The 13,788-nt window shown below is 41.1% G+C and overlaps 3 protein-coding genes across 3 annotated transcripts; 2 read left to right on the top strand and 1 right to left on the bottom strand.

Moving 5' to 3' along the window:
* The first annotated feature begins 479 nt into the window (after positions 1–479).
* Positions 480–5,248, top strand: rft1 (RFT1 homolog). Its single transcript, XM_037775862.1, is given in 11 exon segments — positions 480–793; positions 991–1,076; positions 1,643–1,765; positions 1,861–2,152; positions 2,230–2,364; positions 2,473–2,733; positions 2,828–2,972; positions 3,092–3,197; positions 3,281–3,530; positions 4,352–4,420; positions 4,422–5,248. Coding segments are annotated over 11 exon segments (1,626 nt in total). The 5' UTR covers positions 480–730; the 3' UTR covers positions 4,518–5,248.
* Positions 5,249–5,533: 285 nt separating this feature from the next.
* Positions 5,534–8,011, top strand: mustn1a (musculoskeletal, embryonic nuclear protein 1a). Its single transcript, XM_037775886.1, has 3 exons — positions 5,534–6,275; positions 6,376–6,505; positions 6,864–8,011. Exons 1-3 carry the CDS (start codon positions 6,267–6,269, stop codon positions 6,959–6,961), a joined length of 237 nt encoding a protein of 78 aa, XP_037631814.1. The 5' UTR covers positions 5,534–6,266; the 3' UTR covers positions 6,962–8,011.
* Positions 8,012–8,283: 272 nt separating this feature from the next.
* On the bottom strand, positions 8,284–13,554 carry ruvbl1 (RuvB-like AAA ATPase 1). The gene is made up of 11 exons (XM_037775875.1): positions 13,414–13,554; positions 12,303–12,389; positions 12,072–12,204; positions 10,781–10,932; positions 10,496–10,585; positions 9,708–9,857; positions 9,531–9,594; positions 9,231–9,429; positions 9,044–9,146; positions 8,878–8,969; positions 8,284–8,662 (listed from the first exon to the last, which is right to left on the bottom strand). Exons 1-11 carry the CDS (start codon positions 13,552–13,554, stop codon positions 8,503–8,505), a joined length of 1,371 nt encoding a protein of 456 aa, XP_037631803.1. The 3' UTR covers positions 8,284–8,502.
* Positions 13,555–13,788: the final 234 nt, after the last annotated feature.

Below are 13,788 nucleotides of genomic sequence, written 5' to 3'. Positions count from 1 at the left end.
TTTTAAAAGGTCTCTTCTGCACTATACTAACTTTTAACAGTCTCTTCTGCACTATATTCACATTTTTAATAGTCCTGTATCACAGCTGTTACCCTGCACTATATTCTGTTTTAACAGTTTTCTTCATCTCTTTGTATTTTTTATATCTGTTATATTTTTTTGTACTTTGTACTTTGTACTACTAACTTTTTTACTGCCTTTTTACTAACATGTTTTGCACTATGGAACTGTGATGCTGGAAACTTGAATTTCCCTAGGGATCAATAAAGTTACTATCTATCTATCTAAATATCTATCTATCTATCTATCTATCTATCTATCTATCTAACTATCTATCTATCTATCTATCTATCATGTTGGTAACGAACATTTATTTAGTCATTGCATAGAGATGGAGATTCACAATACAAGGGATTTAACATGCAGATTATCAGAAGGATGGTTACGCCCTCTAGCGACACCACGTTGGACGTAACGTTCTCTGACGTCACGGCGTAACGTATACTGTGTACGGAAGTGTCACGTCTCTGCTATGTGCTTGTAGCTTCTAGCTGCTGCTGCTGCTCTACAGACAAATGCAATCTCACACTTTTTCCATCAGGAACTTGGCGCTATTGTTATCGGTTTTCATGCAGCCAACACTGACAGTTTTTACAGTATGATACTAAAGCAGAAAGGTTGTCAAATTCCTACTAGATAAAGATTTCCAGCAGCTTACAGGAAGTCCACAATGAGTTCTCAGGAAGTACTGAAGAATACCTCCACTCTGTTATCATATAATGTGCTGCTGCAGGTACATGAACACACACACACACACACACACACACACACACACACACACACACAGTGTTTAAAAGTTCAGTCAACTAATAATTGTGTCTTGTTAAACCTTGAATATGATTCTCTGTTTGTTTGTTTTGTTTAATCTCAGGTGTTGTTGTTTGTTTGTTTTTAATCTCAGGTGTTGTTGTTCGTTTTCTTTATTCTCAGGTGTTGTTCCGTATCCTCACCTTCTTGCTGAATGCATTCACACTGAGGTTTGTGACCAAAGAGCTGATTGGTGTTGTCAACGTCAGGTAAGGATGACAGGGGGCTGAGATGGAAGGACAATGCCAGCACATTTCACTGCACCAGCTGCTGTAACATTCAATTCAATTTCAATTCAATTCAAACTTTATTGCAGACTCAAGGTCCAGATAAGAAAAAAGAAAAAACAACAACAATACATATAATACATTACAATACAGGAAGCACTATAAAAAGTCATGATTAAAAGATATTAAAAATATAAATGTTAATATAAATATATACATACATATATGCCTTACATATAAAGAACTATACCAGTGCCTCCACAGCTGTGATTAGTACCGTGTAGTGCTAAATCTGACGTTAGACAACCGCAAGATGATGTCATTCTCAGAGTGATTAAGCCGGCATATAAATTTGTACATGAGATTTCTTAATATAGTTTGAAAAGTATTTATGCCTACAGACACAAACATTTCACTTGCACTGCAACATTTTTGTCTTTTTAGTAATATTCTCATTGCATCATTATATGCGACCTGAAGTCTCATGTATATGTATACATATATACATATAACATGGATATGTGTGTGTGTGTGTCTTTATTATGCAGGCTCACACTACTGTACACCACATTAGTATTTTTATCCAGAGAAGCTTTCCGGAGAGCCTGTCTGAGTGGGGGATCCAAGACGAAGCACAGCTGGAGACAAGCTATCAACCTCATATGGCTGACGTGAGTTGAGCGATTTTACAAAATGAGTAAAGTGTGTTTAACCTTGTGTGTTCTACTTGGACGTTTACCTTGTCTCTGCCTCTCTTACCTCTCAGGTTTCCTCTGGGAGTGTTATGGGCGACCCTGCTGACCTGTGTGTGGCTGTGGCTCCTGGAGGTCCCCGACCCCCAGACTGTCCCTTACTATGGCCCTGCTGTGGTGTTGTTTGCATTGTCAGGAGTGCAGGAGCTCCTGGCTGAGCCCCTCTGGGTGCTGGCTCAAGCGCACATGTTTGTCCGAGTGAAGGTGATCGCCGAGAGCTTGGCAATGATCACTAAGTGCAGTATAACCGTGGTGTTGGTGGTGTTTGCCCGTGAATGGGGCCTTTACATCTTCTCCGCTGCTCAGGTAAGAAGTCCCCTCTGCATTATTTCTGTGATTACTTCCTCTGTATGTGATGATTCTAAGCTTTGGGCTTTTCTTAGATGATGTTCACAGGATCCCTGGTGCTGTGCTACGTTGTTTACTTCAGTCGTTACATAGGCTCTGAAGAGGCAGCCAAGAAGGGTTTTCCTCTGCACCGTGTTGGAGATCTCTTGCCCTGTAGAGCTGATGGAGAGGTAGTAGGGCAGGAGAAGATATTACTATTTATTATTCATGATCTATCTTCACAAAATCAAACTGACAAGTACAGGACTAATGATCCTCATCTATTGCTCTGTTTACAGCCGCTGCTTGATAGGACTCTGGCCGGGCTCACATGGAGCTTCTTCAAGCAGTCCTTCCTGAAGCAGATCCTGTCAGAGGGTGAGCGGTACATCATGACCTTCTTCAACGTCCTCAGCTTTGGAGAGCAGGGAGTTTATGATATCGTCAATAATCTGGGCTCCATGGTGCCCCGCTTCTTCTTCTTTCCTGTCGAGGAAAGCTTCTACATCTTCTTTGCCAAAGTGCTGGAGCGAGGACGTGACGTCAAAAGTCAGAAACAAGTGCGAGTCTTGGATATAAACACAAATCAAGTCTTTGTTAACGGCTAGAAAGGAATCGTTGGTTTTACTTCATGGTGTGGGGTTTTGTCTGCAGGAAGACATTGCCATTGCAGCAGAGGTCCTGGAGTGTCTGCTGAAACTGGTGCTGGTGGTTGGTCTGATTATCTCAGCGTTTGGATACGCCTACTCTCACTTGGCTCTGGACATTTATGGCGGCTCTCTACTTAGCAGTGGGGCAGGTAACAAAGCCACAACACACTAGTTGTATTGGATATATGTAAAAATATTCTGCTTTGCTTGGTGTTCTTAGTCACTGCTCTGTGTTTGTTTTTGTTTTTTTGTTTTGTTGTTGTTAAAGGGCCCTCTTTGCTGCGATGCTACAGCTTCTATGTTCTCATGCTCGCTGTAAATGGTGTAACGGAGTGCTTTGTATTTGCTGCCATGAGCCAAAAAGAGGTTGACAAGTAAGTATCGTAATAACCATATACAGTCGGTCATAACACATCACGTAACCTGTCAGTTAACACTGTTTGTGTTTCGTCCTCAGGTATAACCTGGTGATGCTGGCTCTGTCTGTGTCTTTCCTGTTCCTGTCCTACATGCTGACATGGTGGGCTGGCGGTGTGGGCTTCATACTGGCAAACTGCCTCAACATGGGCCTCCGCATTTTGAACAGCCTGCTTTACATACACCGTTACTTCCAGTCAAGTCAATGGAAACCTCTGCGAGGCCTTCTGCCCTCCCCGTTCCTACTACTGGCACTTGCTGTCAGTGCCGTTGTCACAGCGCTGTCTGAGGTACAAGAAAATGATGTCTTTTCATTCTCTACTCAGGGTTTATCTCTAAATATCGACCATTATGTGACAGTTTTATTCTCTCTCTCTCTCTCTCGCTCTCTCTCTCTCTCTCTCTCTCTCTCTCTCTCTCTCTATATATATATATATATATATATATTAGGGATGTTAAGCGATTAAAATATTTAAACGCTATTAATTGCATGATTGTTCATGGTTAATCGTGATCAATAGCACATTTTTTATCTGTTCAAAATGTTCCTTAAATGGAGATTTGTCAAGTATTTAATACTCTTATAAACATGGGAGTGGGCAAATATGCTGCTTTATGCAAATGTTTGTATATATTTATTATTGGAAATCAATTAATAACACAAAACAATGACAAATATGGTCCAGAAACCCTCACAGGTACTGCATGTAGCATAAAATATATGCTCAAATCATAACATGGCAAACTGCAGCCCAACAGGCAACAACAGCTGTCAGTGTGTCAGTGGGCTGACTTGACTATGACTTGCCCCAAACTGCATGTGATTATCATAAAGTGAGCATGTCTGTAAAGGGGAGACTCGTGGGTACCCATAGAACCCATTTTAATTCACATGGAGGTCAGAGGTCAAGCTTTAAAAGCTTCACTCTAGCTTTAAAGCTGAGCCCGCTACAACCTCCAAAAATTGATTGTGTTAATGTGTTAAAGAAATTAGTGGCGTTAAAATGAATCTGCGTTTTGACAGCCCTAATATCTATATATCTATATCTATATTGAATCTTGTGCATATCATATCGGCACTAACTTGAGCTTCTTTATTCTCTGGTTGCAGGGTTTGTTCTGCTGTGACAGAGGCTCAATGCTGAGGCTGGTCCATATCGGCGTCGGAGCTGCGTGTCTACTCGGTGTGTTTGTGACTTTTTTTTTTCACAGAGACAAGACTTATTCAGTTTGTGAGGACTCAGCTCTTGCCTCAATACAGAAAGAAAGACTCTTAAAGAGGACCTATTGTGCTCATTTTCAGGTGCATACTTGTATTTTGGGTTTCTACTGGAACATGTTTACATGATTTAGTACTCAAAAAAAGTCTTTATTTTTCTCCGTCTGTACTTCAGCACCTCTTTTCACCCTTTGTCTGAAACGCTGTGTTTGAGCTCCACGTTACAGAAGAAAGGCGGGACTCCAATCAAGGCGTTTTAGGCAGTTCAGGAGCACTGTTTCTGTCGGGGAGAGTAACTCCCTTTTACAGGCACAAAAAAACTATACAACACACTAAAGGAAGGGGGAAAAGCACAAAAGCATAATGGGTTGTCTTTAAATGAGTCTGGAAATTGGGTCACTGAACTGGAAGAAAGCTTCTGTTTCACTACAGATGGATTCTAACAAGAGCTGCTGATTTGACAGTTACTGACTGTGTGAAAGCAACGAAGGAACAACTTCTTTAATTGACCTCACATGTTTGTATGTCAATGTGTGTATTTATGATGCTGATATGTTTTCACTGGGTCATTCCTGTGTTGAATCATACAAGTGTGAACAAACATGACTGTTTTTGGGATCCAATTGTGGCCGATAAAGAAATGAATGCAATTTAAGAAAACTGTTGAATTTGTTAAAGGAATGATTTGTCCCACAGAAGTAAAACAAGACAAACTCATTCATATTTGCGGTATTATAATTTATTTAATGGGCAAAATATGGATTTATAAAATGTAAGCAGCCCAAAGGATCTGTGGTGTGTGTCTAATAATCACCAAAACTCCCAATTCCCAAGTCTCCCAAGGTTTGCCTTTCACCATTTTGGAGCAGCTGTTTCTAGGCTATTTTAAGTAGCAGTTCAGTCATCTCCTAAAGCATCACGTCCATTATTCTGTTCACATATCCTTTGTTTTTGACAAGGTGAAGAAGCAGGGAGGAAATGTGTTTCGTAAACCACCAACAAAGCATAATGGTACATCTCCACTTGACATTTGTTACTGGTGACAATTTCATTGCTACAATATACAGTATAATGTGACGGAGTATACGCGTTGTAGAGCATGGGCTTGCACACACTGTTTGCATGAGCTTTATGGAAACTAAGTAGGTTTGAGTTCAGCGATTATTTGACATGTTGCTTGGAAACACTTTCTTTTTGTTTGTCCTCCCTCTGTACTAATCGCCACTGAATTTAGGGTCCCTGAGGGCTCCTTAATGATGTAATTGTGGAAAGTGAGCAGGAAGGGGTGGGTACAGCATTCTTTTGCAGCAGGGCAAAGCTCCTCTCTTCTCCTCTCTGCTTCTTCTTTACATGTATCTTGTATTTATACGCCAGTTGTTGATGTCCTGAGACAGCCAGCTTACATATCTTTTGAGTCCTACCTTTTGAACTTTGAGTCCAATTTGCTTGGCTTACTTATTACCAGGGGGGAGGATACGCAGACATACTTTTGTCACATTCTTGCACCTCTTTGATTTATTTGGGGAAATGTAACGCCACAAGTTGTTGCAGTGATCTCATCATTTCCTGATGAAGCAGCAGGGAGGACAGCAGACCAGGAGAAACACCAGAGGCAGAGAGACAGAGAAGAGGAGGAGCGTTTACACTCATTGCGTCATGTTTTAGTCTCGAGAACAGATGTGTTGTCCACTGGAGAATCACTGCTAGGTTGTGTTTCTATGAGAGTGCATGTTGGGCTGATCTCACAAGAGAAAAAGAGAAAGATCGAGAGATTTTCTTCCAGCACATCTTCAACTGCTCAAACGACATGTCTCAAGTAAGACCTCTGACATTTTCTCATATTCTTGAAAGAACTTTCTGCAGAGTTGAATAGCCAGAAATCACAGGTGTGTGTTGTAACACTTATTTCTTCTCAGCCAGGTCAGGAAGAAGGTGAACAGATGGAGCGTCCTGAGGTGAGCGATGAGGACCTAACCGAAGCAAAGGGCAAACTGGGTACAGGTGGGCCAGCGAAGAGCAAGACACTTGAAGTGATGGAGGAGTGCGGTGAGAACACACACACACACACACACATAAACACACATGCAAATATGATTTGACACTTGTCTTAAAGATGAAACTGAAAGGAAGTTTTGTTTTCTGCATCTGGTTAAGCTAAAATCACATTATGGCTGTGAGTTTATGAGAGGGGCGTTCCCTCATGGTGCTCAAGTTTCCACTCCATATACAGAGAGGAGAGGAGGGTTGTAATGATGGGAGATTCCTGTCAAACAGTGTTTGGCTCTCACCCAGTGGGATGAAGTGTGTGTTTATTTATAGAGAGCATATCCACAGTAATACATAACCCTTCTTACTGCCTCATTAACAGTGAAATATTCTGATTGATGTTTCTCTTTCTTCACAGAGAAAGTTGGCAAAACTGCCCCCTCTGTGTTCAGTGGAGTGAGGTCAGGAGCGGAGACTGTTTTGAACACACGCGCAGCTCGACCAGTCAGGAAGTAGCAGTGGACTTCCTGACCATGATTGGACAACACTTGTTCCATCTTATGGGTTTGGGATGAGTTGTTTAAAGCCTCTTTTTTGGGTGTTCTCCAATGGTCTGAATCTTTTGTTTTTGCACTCTGTTCTGTTTGGTTATGGAATGTTTTTGCACTTTTATTATGGTGATAATTAACTTCCTTAAGGGAAAACACTACAGGTGAATAGGGTAAAAAATGCAACTAATAGATATCACCATGAAACGTCCCCAGTTGATGACTTACATTAAGATAATTATTTTTTGTATTACAAGTTTCCCGAAATTGTATGATTCAATATGCAAATTAGGCATTATCTTATCAAAGTTGTGCTAATTTGCATACATCTCCAGAACAGAAATGTGAACATTGGATAAAGCCAGGTTAAAAGTTCTTGTTTCACTTTGTTGAGTCAAAGGTTTACAAAGAAAATTGTTGATACCTCTTTTTATCACTCCATAAATCAGAAAATACTGTCAACAGTGATAAAATAAATCCATTTTCGCCATGTTTTTAGGAATAAAATGTTCTATAAATCAGGCTATGAATGATATATTAACAAACCCCTCTGTAAAAACCTGCAGAATAAGAAGTTTGGTGCTACGGAAGTGGAGATTTTTAGAAAAAGATTTAAAACTGTAAAATTCCATACATTTTGAAGACACTTCAGGTGAATAGGGTAAAACATGTGAACTAATAGATGTCACCATGAAACGTCCCCAGTTGATTACTTATATTAAGATGATTTTTTTGTATTACAAGTTTCCTGAAATGTTATGTTTAAATATGAAAATGAGGCATTATCTAATGGTAACTTTTGGTGAATTTAGGAGAAATCTAACGTCACACATACATGTAGACAAAGTGTATTAAAATAAACACCTAAATATGTATTCTGGGTTATTTCTTTCCACTAGTCTGAAAGAAGACATGTTATGGAAGCAAAACTAACCCAAAATCTCAAAATTGACCAGTGAATGAAAAACTATGCTTTTGTCTGCAGTGTTTCCCATTAAACAAAATAAATTCTTGGTAAGCCAGTTTTTCATTTTTAAAATAGATAATTTTTGTTTAACCTTTATTGCTGTTTCTGTCACACCAGCATTCATCCTCCATTTCAGGTTGCAGGGTAATAATGAGGAACACAGGAGCAATACTGCAATTGAAACAATTCCATGTAAGACAATTAAGAAAATTTATGTTTTGATATAAAAAAAAAGATATCTTTTGGAAATTTGTCACAACCAACCTGTGTTTCATTGTAAGAAGTACCTGTAATATAGTAAATGTTAAAGAAAACTGAGTCAATTTCTGTTTTTTCTTTTTATTCCAAAAAATTATTTTCAACAACAAACAAAATGAATAAAACTTTATTAGAACAAAACTACTGCAGCAGATGATGTCGGGACGCTAGAATGAGCCGTGGTGTGGATGGTAAAGATGGAAAAAAGCAAAGAAAACGCCACGTAACGGCTGGCTGAACACCAGCCCTGCGAGATGTGAAAGAAAAAAGGTGGAAATCCAGTTTTATTTCATAAACTTGTGATGTTGATCTTGGAGGATTTTGGCGGAGGACTTAGCGTCGTAGAACAACTCATTGATTTCCTCGACCTGCTCCCTCTCCACGTTCTCTTTTCCCTGAACGCGGCCCAACAGGCTGGCTGGCGTCAGAAGCTGTACAGCGTACCTGAGAGGAAACAGCAAGTAAGAGCCACTCAGTATACTCACACATTTACAGTATGTACAGTGTAAGCCAGTTTATGATAACGAGGATTTCCATTTGAAAATGTAATTTTCATTTTCTTTACTTGATAATTGCTCCAAACTGGACCACTGTGGACACTCAATGTAAGGTTGCTCATTTCTTCACTCTATTCAGTAACACACAATGTATATTCTTACCGGAGTGTGGTCTTGGTGCCGATCTCTGACAGGTGTGACAGAGCTTCCTCGCTGATATTGATCCCCTCAGTCTGAGCGCGGATCTTGATGATCTACAAACCACATCATCATTAGTGACACAAGCACAGACGGCACACATGCAGGTACTTGAGGTACTGAGACTCACCTGCTTCATCTCCTGTGATGTGTACAACATGGTGCGGATGATCATGACTCTGTCCAGCAGGTCCAGAGGAATCCCGTGTGGAGAGCTGATGTCCTCTGTCCCCCTGGTGAGCAACAAATACATGTTAATACCACGGATCTGAAATGTTCTTTTCTGTTGAATTTTGACAATTTCTTAGACCTCCTACCTAATCAAACAGTTTCCCCTGTTGGAGGCGAACACGACGATGGGGGCGATGGTGCTCTCCAGCGCTCGATGGAGGTATGTGAAGCATTCGATGTCCAGCATGTGCACCTCGTCCACAAACAGCACGCCGGGTACGAGCTCAGCCACGCCTTGGTCGATGTAGCGGTTCACCACCTTGTTAATCTCAGCACGCAGTTTATCTAAAATACGAGAGAAAACAGGGAATGAATGAATAGTGATAAAAAGTGTCGAAGCCGGCTGGTGATGTGAGCTCGGAAGTTGTCAGGTTTTCTCTAGCTACCTGTGATTTCTGTCTTTTTGGGCTTCATCAGTTGTCCCATCATGGAGAGGATGTCCTGGCCTCCCTGAGATCAAACAGAGAGCGATTATGTTAAACATACAGGGGATAAATCTGCAAACTGGTAAGATGTAAAGGCTGCACTGATATTAAATTACAAGACATTTTGCAGTTCCATACCTGGGGTCTGGCATTTGCAATATCCAGGTCATGCAGTGTGACATCTTGGACTATCTCTTTCTTTTTGTGGACATCACCTTTGGGCAGCGGCACGTACTCCTCTGCCTCCAGGTCGAACTCTGTAGCAAAAGTGTCACAGCGACCTTGTCTCTGCGAAGACACAGCACACCAATGTGTGTTAATAATAATAATTTAAAAATCAACCCTCACATTGCTCTGGACGACAGTGAAACAAAAGACAGTGCAGGGGAGGAGTGAGAGCAGGTGTATGATTGAACCCAGTGCCAGGCCATCGCAGAGAGGAGGGCATGAGGCCGAGGGATGAAAGAGTTTCAGAAGGCAGGTCATGACACGGCTGTCAACAGTAACAAATGTGTTGTCCAGCCCTCCTCCTTTGGCCTCTGACTTGAGCCGCTCCGCGCCCCCCGGACCACCTGCGCCGATTAAAGGAACTGTCGTCGTGGCCTGTCAACACAGGCCACAAGCCCCGCTGCTGGAAAAAGAGGCATTGTGGGAGATTGAGAGATAGAGGGAGCATGAAGAGCTGCATTCCAGAGTACAGTAGAAATGCAGCAGAGCTTTGATGCAGAGCTGAAAGAGATGACAGAATGCCACCATGAAGGGACTGACGAGGACATGCAAGACAGAAGACGCTGAACTTTGGTCTAACCAAATGTCTTGTTTGTGAACTAAACAATTTGGTGAATCAAAGCCTAGCATGTGCATCGTTTTCTACTTGGCTCGGCTGATCAAAATGTGTGGCCGTTGTGAGGGGAGTAACGCAATACCTTCACGGCTCCGCTGTTGGCTTCAATGTAGATGACATCTCCCGCTTCCACGCGTTCTTTCTGAAGACTCTCATAAATACTGGGGTCCAGCTAAAGAAACAAGAGAAGAGATTTTCGAGTAAGACACCAGTGAAAGTTGCAGATGAAATTGGATCGTTAGTGCCAAAATGGGTTAGCCAGAATACCATGTGGAGGAAGCAAGAAGGTGTTTTTATTTACATGCAACATAGCTCAGAGTGCTTTACATGCAGCAGATAGGAGAAAAAACAAAGATTACAATATGACCTTGAGCTGCTTTGTGCCTTTGCCCGTCTTCAGACCGATGATGACGTGGCTGATGGTTTTTCCGTAGCCACCCATGGGATTCTCAGTCTCACAGGGGGTCAGCTCCGTCACCTCCCCCTCATACACCTCCTTTGTTTCTTTGATACGCAGACCTGAATGTGGGCGACATTACAGTCACACACGCACGCACAGCGCAGAGGGAGAGCTCAATCGGGCCTTTATATTCCTGTATCAACTACTTCCTTCGGTCTACTGAACAATGCGTTTTATTACAGAGAGGGAACGCGTGTGCTCGTGCACCATGAAAGGTCTGGGCATCATCTTGTGTAACGTAATCACACTCTTGTTTCTCTTTCATGCAGCCGGTGTGGCACCGAGTATGAGCAGGTGGCTGATCCGCTGTGGTGAGGGTCAGACAGCGATGCTTAAGGCTGGGACCGTCTGTCACACGGTGCTCTTATCGGCAGAGTGATGACAACTTCAAAATGAGACCCCCTTCCCCCCTGGGGATCCTGTTCTAGGGGAGGAGCAAAAGGTGCTGATGACCACCTCTCCCTCTACCTAAGCTCCATTTCCTACCCTGCGACAGGTACCATCAGCAGTCAGACAAACCCCTTCCCCCTTCTCCAGCCTTCCTTCCTTTTCAACACCATTCTCATAAATCCGCTGTCAAGTGTTGCCTTTCAGCTCATGAGAACAGTGTGTGCAGGGCACCTTGCTCTGCCTGCTCAAGGATTCCTCACTGAGGGAAGGAGTTGAACATATCAGGTCCTTTAAGGGAGGATCTAAATTTATTTATTTATTTATTTATTTATTTATTTATCATTTACCCCAGGTGGTATCTAGTCATACAGACAGTTTTGGTTTTATGTGCTGAGGTTTTGAAACAGCGATTATACTGCCCTGACCCGATGCAATGTAAGAGAATGGAGTTGGTTTCATATTTTTTTTCTGGAGACACTGTAATGTTTGGCCAGGATATTTCACAGACCTCGCTGTTGTTTTCACTGACACTTTTTTCAGTAGAAAGTCTGGTGATTATATAACTTTGTCTGTTTTTTAATCTGCATTTTTAACATTTGCTTTCTTTTAGCGTGACTCTCCTTTCCAATTGCCAGTATTTGAAAATGGCACTTGTGTTGTGTGTAACCAATCATGACAGTTTTACAACCCCCAAACTCATACCTCGACATATAGGAGCCTATCAAAAACAACAACTTCAGCCACAATGACTGGTTCTGGGGGTAGGAGCTATGGCCAAGAAGCCAAATCATATTTAAGTGACACTCACCAATGGCCCTCCTGAAATTCTCCATCAGTACTTCTGTTTTTTTAATCTCAGTTGAGTAGACCTCACTTCCAACCATTGGGCAGAAAGGTACCTTGTTTCCCAACTCCTGTGCTACAGCCAAGGCGAGGGCAGTCTGGAGGAACGAGTAGAAAAGAGTCAAAGTCTGGAGCAACAACGGAGGCCACATTAAATTACTGCCTTCTTGCTAGTGAATGAACACTGCACACTTACCTTTCCTGTACCGGGTGGCCCTGCCAGTAACACTGCCCTTCCTGCCATCTTCTTTGAACGGATAAGATCGACAATGATGCCACAAGCCTGGAGAGAGAAAAAAATATATAGTACCGGGTGCCACAGTTAAGGATGCGTCTTGTACCTACTGTATGTGTGTTGAGTGTGATTTTTGATGCCTGTCTGCCACACAGACCCCCCCCCTCCGTATAATATCCTTGTGCCTGTCTACAGATCCCAATAGTCCAACATGTCAGCAACCTCTAACTCTTTTTCATGCTTGTTTCGGTGTCTGCATTATAATTATTATATATATATTTTTAAATATATTTATTAGTATTTTTTTCTTTTATCAGTTTATTTATTTATTTGTGTGTTTCCTTCTTTGGGATTACTTAATGTTATATATATATATATATATATATATATATATATATGCAGTATATGCATATATATTACTTAATGTTATATACATATATATATATATATATACTACACATATATATATATATATGTATATATATATACTGGATATATATATATACATATATATATATATATATACTACATATATATATATATATATATATATATATATACTGGATATATATATATATATACACACACTGCATATATATATATATATATATATACTGCATATATTTATATATATATACACACACTGCATATATATATATATATATATATATACACACACTGCATATATATAGACATATATACACACACACACACACAAATCACACTCATTCATATATTTATGAATATATATATATATATATATATATATATATATTATATATACACACTATATATATATACTGCATATATATATATATATATGCATATATATATTCATAAATATATGAATGAGTGTGACTTGTATTTAGAGTGAACTTTCCCTTTATCTGACCTCTGACCTCTGACCTGAGTGTGAAACAGCGACACACACAGTGCTAACGGAACTAGCTTGTTGTTGCAGCTGATCGCCTTCAATGAGCCCAAATAATCCCTGCAAAACACCCTCAGCTCTCAAAGTCACCCCTCCAAACAACACATGAATACCGTAGGTGCAGTGAAACATAAACATCACCTCTCTAGCAGCCTCCTGGCCGACCAGACCACATGCGGACTGTTTGGCGTTGCCGGCCTCGTCCAGCCCGAGTCCTTTCACATGACTGTGAGTGGCGATCCGCTGAGTCTTCGTGGTGCTTTTTACCTCCTCGATCTTCATAGTTACTGTTTACTGTACAAATATGTGATGTAAAAAACTACAAGGTAGGTTTACGGTGAACAAAATACCTCCTGTTCCTCAGATAATCTCTCACCGCCACACTCGGCGCCGAAACTCACAACACAGAGAAATCGGTTTCCATGTGGGGTTACTAGGGAAAGTAACCCGGAAGTGATACCCTGTAGTGATGTGTCGGTCGCGAAAGAACCGGTTAAAAGAGCCGGCTCTTTTAAG

This window comes from Sebastes umbrosus, chromosome 1 (genome assembly GCF_015220745.1).
Source record: "Sebastes umbrosus isolate fSebUmb1 chromosome 1, fSebUmb1.pri, whole genome shotgun sequence".
NCBI lineage: Eukaryota > Metazoa > Chordata > Actinopteri > Perciformes > Sebastidae > Sebastes > Sebastes umbrosus.
Note: the sequence above shows the minus strand (reverse complement) of the source record. Positions and strands in the feature narration are given on the sequence as shown.

What these genes read in the sequence shown, in the direction of transcription:
- mustn1a (XM_037775886.1), top strand. An exon ending in TGAAGTGATGGAGGAGTGCG is followed by an intron (nt 6,506 to 6,863) that starts GTGAGAACACAC and finishes CTTTCTTCACAG; the next exon opens with AGAAAGTTGGCAAAACTGCC.
- ruvbl1 (XM_037775875.1), bottom strand. Translation starts at nt 13,554, where the DNA reads ATGAAGATCGAGGAGGTAAAAAGCACCACGAAGACTCAGCGGATCGCC. An exon ending in TTGCAAATGCCAGACCCCAG is followed by an intron (nt 9,595 to 9,707) that starts GTATGGAACTGC and finishes GTTTGATCTCAG; the next exon opens with GGAGGCCAGGACATCCTCTC. An exon ending in CATCACAGGAGATGAAGCAG is followed by an intron (nt 8,970 to 9,043) that starts GTGAGTCTCAGT and finishes TGTGGTTTGTAG; the next exon opens with ATCATCAAGATCCGCGCTCA.